Below are 13,547 nucleotides of genomic sequence, written 5' to 3' on the forward strand. Positions count from 1 at the left end.
TGGTACTAAATACCATCTAATATGCCGGACCGTACCTCGCCTACTCCACTAACGAGTCTAGGGAGTCGCCTACGCCTACTCCCTAACTCTAACCCTAACAATATCAGCTAGATAGTTACCAGGGTACGTTCTGGTATACCGGACCGTACCCAGGGTACGTTCCGGCAGTACCCTGGGGGACATAGACCCTATGAGCATAACTTAGAGTAAAGCCTCCGTAAAAAACGTCGTCCCGTAGGGGGCGCCAAATTCCACTTGAACGTTACGATGGCAGTATTCGAAGAGAGTTTGAATGAGAGCTTGGTCGGCCCCATTTTAAAGATGTTTATATATATATATTATAACCTGGAGTAAAATCGTTGGCGGGGTTTAAACTTACAAGCATGATTTCAACCCTAACTTTTCCGTTCTTCTCTCTCTGTGCTTTCAGAATGATCGTGGAAAATACGAATATCTGTATTTGATCGTCGAACTGGATGGATATCCGCAGAGAACTATCGTCGTGGAAGACAATAGAGGTCTAAACCTGGTGAAAGTGTAGAAAACAACAGAGTCGTAGATTTGGTGAAAGTGTAGTAAACAAAAGGTCTAGACTATGTGAAAGAGTGGGAGGAGAAAGAGTTAAAAGACTGTGTGAAACTGTGGCATACAAGAGACCTAGACTATGTGGAAGTGTAGAAGAAAACAGAGATGAACTCCTAATGAAAGATTAAAAGACAACAGGGGTCTTATCTATGTGAAAAGGGTAGATGACAGAGTCATAAACCTTGTGAAAGTCTAGAATCGATGACATCACTGCGGTTCGAAACCGCGACAGGCGTATTTGCCCGCGAGAGATTTTTTAGCGCCACCTACCAGACTGAACTTCGACTAGAAACCACGTCGAGTGTATTCGCCCGCGAGGGGGCGTTCAGCGCCACCTACCAGACGGAATTTGCGACGATCGGAGCAAGGGAGCGATTTTTTGCCGTTGGCATTTTTTTCGCAGGATAGTTGCGAGAGATTGTCGATAACGAGACGTAGCAGAGCGTATAACGAGGATGAAATGACTGCTCACCTCACAGGATGCTGTGTGTGTGTGTGTGCTGTGGATCAAGGACATATCCAAGGTCACGACGATGCCGAGAAAACGGCCGTTCTCGCTGCGTGCGGTCAAACCTGCATATTAGGGCCGTTCGAGGGATGCGCCCAAATTGACCTTTGTAGACAGATTTTCAGTCTATAGCGGTCGTTCCGTTACATAACTGCCAGTCAAAGGAACGGCCAAATATGTCATTTATATACAGGTTGTATGCGTGGTGTACCTGTATCGCTGCCCTCTCGAGCGATGCACCAAGTGGCCTTTGTAGACAGGTGCGAAGTGCCAAAGGTGACCCTTATGGACAGGTGGCTGTTCTATAGAGGGAGTCGCTAACAGAGGTTTGACTGTAGTTAGATTCGTGGCGTGAATAATACAAAGCAATGTCCGTGATAATGAAGAGAAAGCAAGAGAGAAAACATGGGCCCGTTGTCTGAAACAAAACTAGTTAAACTTAGCATTCAGTCTTAAATACAAACTTTTTCTCTTAGATCGTCGACGGAAACACGGCAGCATAAGTTACGAGAGCGAAAAATTCTACCAAATTTCCTCGCGACTTTACGAAACAAAGTTCTGTCGACGAAGGGTTAACGTTGAGACTAATGTTAAGATTTATTAAACTTGTTTCCGACAACAGGGCCCCCGACATTCACAACGTGCTTCCTACAAAAAGTGGAGTGAAGGACGTCCGCAATCGATTTCAAACACGCAAAGATGATTAGCTAAACGTGAATAAAGAGCGAGAGACAAATACATTTAGCTAGTTGTGCAAACGTTTTCAAATAAAGTGTTATTATTATTATTATTATTATCGTGGAAATTGTTTCTTATAATAAGTTAATTATTTTGCTAATTTGACATTAAATTATTATCTAACGAACAAGATCAATGAAAACTGGCACCAAAGGTCCATAAAATTATTATGTAACGTTGAGTGTGCGTATTAAGCACATCTATATGGAATTGGTCTCTCGATTTGAATTTCAAACCTCGACTCGATACAAAAGCGCGTACCATTGCCGACACAGATTCGTGTCGCGAAAACTGAGATTTCAGAGCTGTCACCTTATACGCACTACAAATACAATGGCATAACATTTACAACGATTGTCAACACCGCCGCATAGCCGATCCAAAAATTCATGGTACATAAGATCATTTTTTTCTGACGGGCAAGCGTTTTTTTGCCATTTTCGAACGTCAACCATTTTCCGAGTGAAATCGGATCATTTGTTTCATTGCTTATTGCTCTTCTCAATAGTGTATATATATATATATATCAAGAGCGGATAATACCTAGAGTGTACAACGGAAAAACGGGAAAATAGTGCTATTTCACGACTACATTATTCTACTTTGCCTGCGAGTCTAGAATAATTTCATGGTATTGCATTAAGCAGAATTCTTTGCTCTCTAAAACAAGACCAACCGCTTGGGTCAATAACGATGACTCCTAAGGCGGGGGGGATATCGGCCTCCTAAACGCTCCTCCTCACCATGCCAAAACGCCACCTCGAATCACTTCTGACACCATGCCTACACGCCGGCTCAAGCGTTGTCTTCAGTGAAAGTTCGGTTTTTCCGCCGATAAAGTTTATGATATGGACGGCGCTTACGGTTATCATAGGTGACATTCGGGGGCATCGCCTTGCCCTTATCTTCCATTATCTTTCCTAGCACGTGCGTAACGCCCGTCATGATGAGGCCGGCTCATCAGAGTTTTTACAACGCAGCCCGTCAGTTACTCAAGTGTAGTAAGTTCCACAATTTGGGGCATTGACATCAATTACAGCCGCTCCAAGTCGGCTGACGGAACCGATAGCCAAAATGCTTACCCGGCGTGATTAGGTGGTGGCAGAAGTGGATTCGAGGGTGGCCGTTTCGGCATGTGGGTAGGGAGGTTTAGAAGCCCGATATCTCTCGCCTGGAGTATCGTAATGACAAGCGGTTGGTCTTGTTTTAGAGAGCAAAGAATTCTGCTTAATGCAATACCATGAAATTATTCTAGACTCGCAGGCAAAGTAGAATAATGTAGTCGTGAAATAGCACTATTTTCCCGTTTTTCCGTTGTACACTCTAGGTATTATCCGCTCTTGATATATATGTATGTATATATAGTATATATGATCGTGCGTTACCGTGACAACGAGACGCTGACTGCTACACTCCCGCTCGCGACGCAACAATCGCTTCCCACCCAAAACTACCGCGCGCGCGCGCGACGAAACATCAGAGCATTCGTCTCGACGAAGCCAACTCCGGCGAGAGAACCGAGGCGAGCGGAAAGGTCAAAGGTCATGGGCGCGTCGATTCCTATCTACGACCGAGAAATCCGACGGATTCCACTTCCTCCATCGATCGTTCCGACCCGACGTGATGACTCGTGTACAAAAAAAGTTAAGTCCAGTGTCACGGACGGTCCTGTCAGTGTCCTGCCTGCGGTGGAACTGTGTGTCATGTACCAAGGATGGAGGTGGGTGTGGCTACGACAGAGGTATTCCGCCGCCGGAGTATTCCAGTCTCTGCAGTGGAAAGAGAGACGTTGACGAGAACGTAAACGCTACTGCACGATCAAACTCGAACTGCTGAATTTGAACGGTTGAATTAGACGTTGCTACCGAAGTAGGTTCTTCCTAAGGAAGGAGTACTTAGCTGATTCTATCTCTAGTATCACTCTCTCTCTCTCTCTCTCTTTCTCTCTCACACACATGCCCACGTGCACACACATGCACACACAAACGCGCACACACGCACCCAGGCACGCATGTACGCACACACACGCAACAACATACCTGTTGAGGTTGCACAAATGCTAACCAATCAGAAGAATGTGTTGGCAACAGACCCATGGACTGACACTTGTACAAGGCCAGCCCTATACCGAGGACATTTCCTAGGAAGTAAACCATTCGCTGTATGATTGCTTGGCTGCCTTCTATCATCTTGAAAGCTAGAAAATGGCAACGACAAGAGAAAAATCAGTGAAATTTCCAACAGAAACCGAATTAATGTACTACTGTAAGCAAGAGTAAGTAGTAAGTACTAACTGAGTCCACCTCTCCTCACCAATATTCCTTACCTACATACAAATGCGGTGTCAGGAGTGCATGATAAACTGTTTACTTTCACACAAGACATGCACTGTTTACATAGCTCACATGCTCTTAACACAATATCACATTTGACCTCGTTAGTTTGCATACCGACCTCTAAGGTTAAACGTTAACTTAACGTTAACACTTACTACTACTCTACAGTGTGGAAAAGCTTAAACCTTAACGGCACACTCACTATTCCACAGTGTAAAGAAAGTTAAACCTTAACAGTACACTCACTATTCTCCAGAATAAACCAGCTTAAACTTTTACATTACACTCAGTATTCTGCAGTGTACAGAAGGTTAACCCTTAACAATACACTTACTATTTCCCCATGTAAACGAGGTTAAATCGTAAGGTAGACTCACTATTCCACAGTGTAAACAAGAAGTAAGAAAAACTCACTGTTCTGCAGTGTAAACAAGAAGTAAGGTAGACTCACTGTTCTGTAGTGTGAAGAGGGCCTTGAACGGTCGGAACAGCATCATGCCAACCATCATGATGGGGAAGATGGAGATGGAATTCCCGCTCATCCACATGATGAACAGGTTCATTGGAAGCTGCTTCATCGGAGCCAGCGCGATGTCCCACGATTTCTGTGATGACAGAGTAAAACGAAATTAAACGAAATTAATAGATAAAGAAACACAAAATATACAAATCATAATAACACACATAAATAAATAATATATAAATATATTAAATATTAAAATATGCAGTGGCTACGCGTCCGGTCATCCATTAGAAATCTCAGCACAGATTCCCAAATCCACGTCACGATTAGACCATGCCCCTTTCAAATCGTTGATTTTACTGGATTTACTATTTAAGGTTACAAAAACACAATTTTTTTGATAAAATACCTAAAGGTAAGTAATATTATGGTAAAAACTTATTGTTTATTCTTTTTTACTGAAAAAAAATAGTTGGATTCACATAAGAAATATATGACCGGATGCCTAGCCTGGGAGCTGGGTATCCAGTAACCGGACGTGTAGCCACGGCCAATGAATAAATAGAGGGCGCTACCTTGACGACTAGGTTCGGATCTCTCGTGCCCGTGTGAGCATCTTGCACCTGAGCCAGCGCCGTCGAGCAATAGCCGACAGGTAGGTGCTCCGTCTGTAGCTGCAACTGTCTATCCGCCTTCCTAAATCATCGACACAGACAGTAATTGAATAAAACATAACGGATACTGAAGCAGCCGTCAACATTTATAATTAATTAATTATTATTATTATCATTAATTAATTAATTGTATAATACATAACATATAAATCAACATTTGCGGGTTTGTGCGCAAAATGTTTGCCTGCGCTTACTAGTCTCTCTCTGTACTGTAGCTTGGAAGATTTCGGTGGTATGGACAGAAAAATATAGATATTGGTTTTTGTGGCATAATAAAAAAAAGGATAAAAATAGGAACATTTTCAACAAGTTCTGCAGCACTGCCTGTCTCGTGTGACACACTCCCGTGACAAACAGTCAGAGACTCAGGCTGTGATTGTAAACATAGTGTGCTCCGATTGATGGGACTTGAATTGCGTTAGGTCGAGGGTAACTGTTCACGGGATATTATAGGTGATGAAATCGATTACAAATCCCCTGAGATGCATGTACTTACGAGTGAGTGAGTGACTTATGTCATGATTGACAAGCCTAGCTAAGGCAATGGCATGATGTGCTAATAGTAATAGTAATAGGCGGTAAACATCAGGTTTAGCGTCGTAAATTAACTTGCAAATGCCACCGCCAGATGGCGCTACGTGGTCTATCGGCATTTCGGGCGTATCAGTGGGGGTGTCACTTTTCCTCGGGCGTAGATGAAGGGTGCCGCTACGTGACAGCACTAGTCACTTCGTACACTTATTTCCCTATATTATTATATTATTATATTATTATACCCTTATTTCCCTAACCCTAATCTTAACACTAGTCCCGGGGGAAAGTGATTCCCTATCAGTGGAACATCGTCAGCACTCTCGTAGTTCTGGTACAGGGTAGCGAAGGAGCAGTGTAGGGAGGGGAGGGGGAAGGGAGGGGCAGGGAGGAGGAAGTTAAGAGTAGTAGTAGTAGGTGGAGTAGGGAGAAGCTAGTGAAGAATGAGGAAGGGGAGAAGGGAGAAGCTGGTGGAGGAAGAGGGGAGAAGCTGGTGGAGGAAGAGGGGAGAAGCTGGTGGAGGAAGAGAGGAAGAAGCTGGTGGAGAAAGAAGAAGGGGAGAAGGAGGGGGAGAAAGGAGCTGGTGGAGGAGGAGGGGGAGAAGGGAGAAGCTGGTGGAGAATGAGGAACTCAGGAAGGGGAGAAGGGGGAAGCTGGTGGAAAAACAAGAATGAATAAACATAGAATCTTTCCTTAAAATACAAGTCTTCGTTGAATGGGCACATAGAACAAAACGAGCACTTACTTCAAAGTGTAATCTAGGGCCCACTTGTGCTTCTTGAAACGAGAACCCGAAGTTTGACTGGGGGCTGACATTTTAATCTTCAGAAAATTGTGGAGATATGTGCCGCCATCTATTGAGAATATATTGATGACGTTAACTATAAACATGGCGGCCTCCGAGTGGGAAGAAGTGAAGCGGCTTGCTGCAGATTTTCAGAAGGCGCAGCTGCAAGGAACCGTGCAAAGGTAAACTGGCATATCAGAGTTACTAAAACTGATGTATTCTATTCACACGACTCATAAAATGTTGCAAATATTGGTTGCTATCACGCTAATCAAGATGATGTTATTCGACCTGTTGCCAAGTTGTTGTTGTTTTAGTACTTTTACTGTAGACTGTACCCCCGTAGTCTGTAGTTTAGTTCATATCTAAGAGTAAGACTAAGAGCAGCATATGTCAACACATTTTTTAAACTGCGACATAATGAGAGAGCATTGTTCGTACATACCACATATGTGCTTAATATAATTAGGATCCCGTGATTCCATCAACGCCGTTTTGCGCAACAACTGATATCAATGGCAATATTTTTTTCTTTGTTTGGTTATGTTTTGGACTGTTTTTGAAATTAATAAATAATGTCAATTGACCTTGACGTTATTAAATTCATCATCATCATCATCATCATCATCATCATCATCATTAACCGATGTCATCGTCGCTGCATTCACCTCCCGCAGGTTGTCGGAGCGTAACTGCATACAGATCGTTCAGCAGCTCGTTGACCGGCGTCTGCTTGAGGTCCTCTACACGCTCGACGGGCGCACGTACCTCACCCCGCGAGAGCTCGCACGCGGCGTCCGCGACGAGCTAGCGGCGCGCGGGGGTCGCGCCGCGGTTGCCGACCTCGCGCGCGACCTCAACGTCGACTACGGGCACGTCGAGATGAAGGTCGCGGAGATGGTGAAGGTCGACCCGTCCCTGCAGGTCACGCTCGGTCAGGTGATCGACAGGTGAGATAACGATGTAGAGGTGGGAGAAGGTCAGGTGATAGGCAGGTGAGATAACGATGTAGAGGTCGGAGAGGGTCAGGTGATAGACAGGTGAAAGCAAGGGTATGGAAGAGGGTGTGGGTGAGTACATTGGGGGTCACATTGTACATTTGACACACGTGGGGACGAATTTAGAGCTTGGCCTCGCCAGAATACGGTAACTAACGTGAAAACCATGTCGTGCAAAAGTACGAATTATGTCAAAACGAAGGAAGCTACGTGGTTTGTAATACTACCGGAAGATAGAATAAGGACCAGTGAACAAAAGAAGCTCATGTTTGTATACATTTGTATTGTTATTCGCATCGAACCTGTACGACATAAATGTAGTGAAATCAGTACCAAATCGGTGTCTTACTCCTTTGTCATTATACGTTCCTGATAATAACAACAACAATAATAATAATAATAATAACTCTCTTCCCCCCGCGCGTCCGTCCACAGGTCCTACATCGATCGGCTAGCCGAGGAGATAGACGACAAGCTGCAGGATGCTGGTTACGTCCGTCTCGCCGACCTCATCAAACTCTACGACCTTCCCTCCGACTTCCTCTCCGCCGAGATCTCCTCGCGGCTCGGCACGAGGATCCGCGGACGCGCCGACGACGACGGCGATATCCTCACCGACGCGTACCTCTCGCGGGAGCGCGCTCGCGTGCGGGGTGCCCTCGCCGGGACGACGCGTCCCACGCCGGCGCGCGCCATCGTCGCGCGGCACGGCTTCCGCGAGCGTCTCTTCGCGGCCGTCGCCGCCGAGCTGTCGCGCGCGGGCGAGGTAGGGGGCGCCGTCGCGGGCGGCGCGTGGGTTCCCGCCGGGTACGCGCGCGCGCAGGCCGACCACGTGCGCGCGTCGTACGCGCGCAACGGCTACCTCGAGTACGACTCCCTCGCCCGCGTCGGCGTCGCAGACCCGGAAGGGTACGTCCGTCGCTTACTCAAGGACGAGTCGCTCCTGTATTTATCGTCGTGCTGCTGCGGGGCGTCTCTCGAACAGCAGGTCGAGGCGGCGCTGGAGGAGGCGGCGGCGGCCGGCGGATGGGCGGACGATCTCTCTCTCCATCCTCGCCCTCCTTTTCACTGCTAGCAAATATCATCACTCGGAGAAAAAGTTCTTGAGACTGCAGTTCAAAACACTTGCAGTGTGGATACTGCAGTTTGAGACTGCACCTTAAAAGAAACCTCTTACCGGGTCTCTTATAATTATTGGAACCCATATGAAACGTCTGCCATCTAGAAGTAAACAGCAGCAGCGGCGGTGGCAAAACTCCTACTTCTTCTGTTTCTTCTTCTCTGCCTCCTCCTCCTTCTCCTTCTCTATGATCGCTACCACCTTCTCAATCTCTTCCGGTTCTAGCATCTGCGGGAGAGAAACAAAACACTGCAGTCAAATCTTAATCGACATCTTAATCACAGAGAGAGAGAGAGGGACAGAGAGAGAAAGAGAGAGAGAGACAGAGGGAGACAGAGAAACAGAGAGGGAGAAAGAGCGGGAGACAGAGGCAAAGAGAGAGAGAGAGACAGGGGAAAAGAGATGCGTGCGTGCACGCACACATGCATGCACGCACGCAAGCTCACACATGCGCACGCACGCCAACACGCAGGCACTCACGCACACACACGCACGCACACCCACGCGTATATATACCACACGTCGTCGCCGAACGCTGCCTGCGGCGGCTCGGCGCGCGCGCAGAGGGCGCCACCGTCGGCGACGACGGGTCGGTCGCGAGCGCGGCGTTCGTGGAGGCGTGCGCGAGAGGGTTCGACGACGAGATCGCGCGCGCGGCGGCGGTTGCCGCGGCGACGAAGCGCCCCGCGGAGGAGAGGAAGCCGAAGGAGGAGGCGAAAGAAGGGCGGCAGGGGAAGAAGGAGGAGAGGAGGCAGAAGGCGGTCGGGGGCGCGCGCGGCGGAGGAAATCAGGGGAGGGAGACGAAGCAGAAGTCGCTGAAGAAGAAAGGACGCGGCGGCGCGCGGGGAGGAGACGACGATGACGGAGGAGGAGGAGGAGGAGGAGGAGGGGAGGCGGCGGCGGCGGAGGAGGAACCGGAGTTCCTCTCCGCGGACCAGCTGGAGGAGGCTCTCTCCGCGCGGACGGAGAAGGAGGGTTGCCCCGAGGAGCTGACGCGAGCGATAGCGGAGCGACTGCGGCGCCCCCTGGCGAGAAGATACCGCGACGCGGTCGCCGCCGCCCGCGCCGCCACGTTCACCGCGGGGTCGTCGTCACGGCGACGCGCGCACGACGAACTCAGCGAGAAGGTCGGTCGGCTGCTCGCTTGTTTGTGGATGTTGTCGTGGATGTTGTTTGTTAGTTTTTCACTGCTGATGTTATTGTGGTTAATGTAAGACCGTCTAGCCGTATTACTAACACGAGCGTGACTATTATTATTATTAATAATATGGCAATTTTAATTACTATTATTGTGTGTATATCGCAGGTGAACGGCCTGCTCGTGAACATGCTCGAAATAATTACTACTACTACTACTACTACTACTACTATTATTATCATTATTATTATGTTGTAGGTGAATGGACTCGTAGCAAACATGCGTATGTTTGAGCGCGGCGTTGCTACGTTCCCGGAAGCGGACGCCCGCCCCGCGCTCGCCCGCTATCTCATCCGCACCGCCGGCGCCGAAATCACGCACCTCATCATCGCTTACCTCGCCTCCGACGACGGTGGCGCCCCCGCGGTCACGCCGGAGAACTGCCGTCAGGTGGCGTCGGGTATCGGCGACGCGGGCGCGAGAGCGAGCGCGGTGGCGCTGGCGGCGGAGGCGGTGGCGGGGACGGAGCTCGACGGGTTTCACTCGCGGCTTGACGAGGCGTTGGAACGGTGCCAAGTTCTCGTGCGGAAGCTGGACAAGAAGAAAGAGAAGTACGTTGGTTGCGACGCCGCGGTTTATTGTAGTGTCGTCGTGTTTGATTATCATTTGTTATGATCGTTATTTCGTAATTTCTTTCTAATATTTGTTCATTTAATTTCTTTTAGTGAATTTATTTCGTCGCGTTTTTTGTTATTGCCGTGTAGTATAGTGTTGCGTTTAATATTATGGTCTTTATTTAGTTATGATAATTTTTTTCGGATACATTTTAATTTAATTTCTTTTTGATATATTTTTATTTCTATCTGTTGTACCTTTTTCATGTAATTTTTATTCATTATGATTTTTAATTTAATTTCTATCTAGTATTATTTCTATTTAAAAATCTTATATGATTTGCACTTCACTTGATTTTTTTGCATTATACCGTTTCATTTCTTGTTAGTATATATGTCTATTTTGGTTTTAATTTAATATAATAATTGATTCATATCTGTTTAGTATCTATTTCATGAAATTGTTAATTAGGTTTCTATATAATGTCCATTCAGCATAAATAACGATTCCATTTTCATTAAATATTAATATCTTGTGTTGGATACGATATCTCATTTTCCACATTCTGTATCCAACTATTCCGTTTGTAACAAACGAACACTCATTGTTTGTTACCACCATCGCTGACGACGACAGTTCTTCTGTTTCTGACAGCCGTTCCCTTGTTTCTTCCTTGTTTATTCCGTTTATAGACGGAAACAATGAAAAGTTTATTTCGTTTTATAAAAGGAACAAATGAACATTCATTGTTTGTTACCGCTATCGCTGACGACGACAGTTCTTTTGTTCACAGGCAGATGGCGTACGGCCACCGGATGGCGCTAGCGGACCAGCTTCGCGAGGAGACCAACCCGGCCGCAACCCTTCACCTCGCCGCGCTCCTCCTGCACCACGTGCACGCTCAGCGCCCCCTGGTGGCCCCGGGCCGACTCGTACCGACCGTGCTCGCCGCGCTGCGCGGGCGCGTCGCCGACGGCGACCACGACGTGCTGCTCTCTTGTCAGGAGCTCGTCGTGCGGCGTGCGGCGGCAGAGCGCGCCGGCGGCGGCGACGGCGGGGAGGATGGTGGCGCCCTCGTGCAGGAACTCGAAGCTCTGCTGCCGCGTGTGAAGGAGATAGCGTTGTCGGCGCGGCGTGGGGGTGCCACGGGGGAGGGCGGGGCGCAGGGGGAGGGAGCCGGGGGGGAGGAGTAGAGTAACGGGGGAGGGAGTGGGGGAGGACTAGATAGTAATGATAGGGTGGGACGCCAGAGGAAGGCGGGGCAGTGGGAGGGAGTAGATTATGGAGGAGGGCAGAGTGCTGGGGGAGAACGAGAGCAGGAGAGGAGGGCAGAGTGCTGGGTGCGTACAGGAGCAACGAAGGCGGGGGGTGGGGGGAGGTGTAACACATAAGTAATGGGGGAGGATGGGGACGGGGTAGGTCTAGAACAGGAGCGATGGTGGAGGGTGGGAGGGGGTAGGTCCTAACACAGGAGTGATTATGATAGGAGTGCTTAGGCATTAAACATTAACGACATTGAGGAGGTCCTATGTAAAGATACGAGAACAGCTATGCGATCAACGAGTAACGAAAAAATAATATGAAGTTAATGAACTGTCTGAATAAATAAAATAAATAGTCGACTTGTAAATCAATTGTTTAATCCTGAATTTTTAATTTACATTGTAAATCGGTTCCATGCAAAGCTCAGAAATTGCATTAATATATACAATTAGTGGTGGAGACATAGACAGTACTAATGTTGATTGTACAAATGGAATGGATGCAAATTTTGAGATTACATGAATAAAACACGGTCATTATATATAGAAACACTGAAACACATGCAACATAGCATGGCCATTTTTTTATTATTATTACTAGCATCATAACATGATACTTGTTGGACCGTAGGTCAGTTTCTTCATATTTAATATATCGGAACCAAGCATTTTTTTAAATATTTGGTAATATCACGTCTGTGAAACAGGTCTAGAGACATCAGCAGCAGTGCTACTACTATTTCTTTTTCATCCCTGCTGTTTCTCTCGCTCCGTCTCTCTTTCTCTCTCCCCTCTCTCGCTCTCTCTCTCTCTTCCCCCTCTCTCACTCTTTCTCTCTCTCTCTCTCCCGCTCTTTCTCTCTCTCTCTCTCTCTCTCTCTTTCTTTCTTTCTCTCTCTCCCCCCCTCTCTCTCTCTCTCTCCATCCTCGCCCTCCTTTTCACTGCTAGCAAATATCATCACTCGGAGAAAAAGTTCTTGAGACTGCAGTTCAAAACACTTGCAGTGTGGATACTGCAGTTTGAGACTGCACCTTAAAAGAAACCTCTTACCGGGTCTCTTATAATTATTGGAACCCATATGAAACGTCTGCCATCTAGAAGTAAACAGCAGCAGCGGCGGTGGCAAAACTCCTACTTCTTCTGTTTCTTCTTCTCTGCCTCCTCCTCCTTCTCCTTCTCTATGATCGCTACCACCTTCTCAATCTCTTCCGGTTCTAGCATCTGCGGGAGAGAAACAAAACACTGCAGTCAAATCTTAATCGACATCTTAATCACAGAGAGAGAGAGAGGGACAGAGAGAGAAAGAGAGAGAGAGACAGAGGGAGACAGAGAAACAGAGAGGGAGAAAGAGCGGGAGACAGAGGCAAAGAGAGAGAGAGAGACAGGGGAAAAGAGATGCGTGCGTGCACGCACACATGCATGCACGCACGCAAGCTCACACATGCGCACGCACGCCAACACGCAGGCACTCACGCACACACACGCACGCACACCCACGCGCACGCATTCACTCACGCGCACGCACGCACACGTACCTTCAGCGCCTCGCCTCGCTTCATCGTCGCCAGCTCGATGTTCTTGCCTCCCGACTGCACGACCTCCAGCAGAGCCTTGACCGCCAGCTTGACCGTCTCCGCCTCGCTTGCCGCCACCTCCTCATTGTAGTGCTTCTCCAGGTATTCCCGCACCGTCTTAGCACTCCTCCCCGTCGCGTTCGCCTGCAGGAGAGAGAGAGAGAGAGGGGGTGAGAGAGAGAGAGAGAGAGAGAGAGAGAGAGAGAGAGAGAGAGAGA

General features: G+C 47.8%; 4 protein-coding genes across 7 annotated transcripts in view; 2 read left to right on the top strand and 2 right to left on the bottom strand.

Annotated features, from left to right (window-relative positions):
- LOC106818345 (mitochondrial import inner membrane translocase subunit Tim21-like) overlaps positions 1–1,878 on the top strand; it is a 10,625-nt gene extending 8,747 nt beyond the window's left edge. For 3 of the 4 annotated variants that reach the window (XM_014823061.1, XM_014823062.1, XM_014823060.1), the window contains exon 6: positions 431–1,878. In XM_014823061.1, the coding sequence (XP_014678547.1) occupies positions 431–541 (111 nt within the window). In that variant the 3' untranslated portion in view covers positions 542–1,878. The remainder of the gene's footprint in view (positions 1–430) is intronic. The other variant, XR_001395195.1, reaches the window with a different exon arrangement.
- A 1,296-nt stretch (positions 1,879–3,174) lies between these two features.
- On the bottom strand, positions 3,175–6,688 carry LOC106818347 (ER membrane protein complex subunit 4-like). The gene is made up of 5 exons (XM_014823063.1): positions 6,581–6,688; positions 5,206–5,326; positions 4,619–4,772; positions 3,871–4,028; positions 3,175–3,600 (listed from the first exon to the last, which is right to left on the bottom strand). Exons 1-5 carry the CDS (start codon positions 6,649–6,651, stop codon positions 3,562–3,564), a joined length of 543 nt encoding a protein of 180 aa, XP_014678549.1. The 5' UTR covers positions 6,652–6,688; the 3' UTR covers positions 3,175–3,561.
- Positions 6,689–6,706: 18 nt separating this feature from the next.
- LOC106818343 (E3 UFM1-protein ligase 1-like) lies at positions 6,707–12,791 on the top strand. Its single transcript, XM_014823058.1, has 7 exons — positions 6,707–6,804; positions 7,300–7,572; positions 8,056–8,642; positions 9,305–9,867; positions 10,137–10,489; positions 11,287–11,513; positions 12,760–12,791. The coding sequence occupies exons 1-7, from the start codon at positions 6,725–6,727 to the stop codon at positions 12,789–12,791; spliced, it is 2,115 nt and encodes a 704-aa protein (XP_014678544.1). The 5' UTR covers positions 6,707–6,724.
- The window catches only part of LOC106818348 (proteasome subunit alpha type-7-like), a gene marked incomplete at its 5' end in the record, with an annotated part of 3,794 nt that continues 2,904 nt past the window's right edge, over positions 12,658–13,547 (bottom strand). The window contains 2 exon segments of the mRNA XM_014823064.1: positions 12,658–12,976; positions 13,291–13,473. Coding sequence (XP_014678550.1) covers positions 12,887–12,976; positions 13,291–13,473 — 273 coding nt within the window.

This window comes from Priapulus caudatus, unplaced genomic scaffold, assembly GCF_000485595.1.
Source record: "Priapulus caudatus unplaced genomic scaffold, Priapulus_caudatus-5.0.1 Scaffold2176, whole genome shotgun sequence".
In the NCBI taxonomy this organism is placed as follows: domain Eukaryota; kingdom Metazoa; phylum Priapulida; class Priapulimorpha; order Priapulimorphida; family Priapulidae; genus Priapulus; species Priapulus caudatus.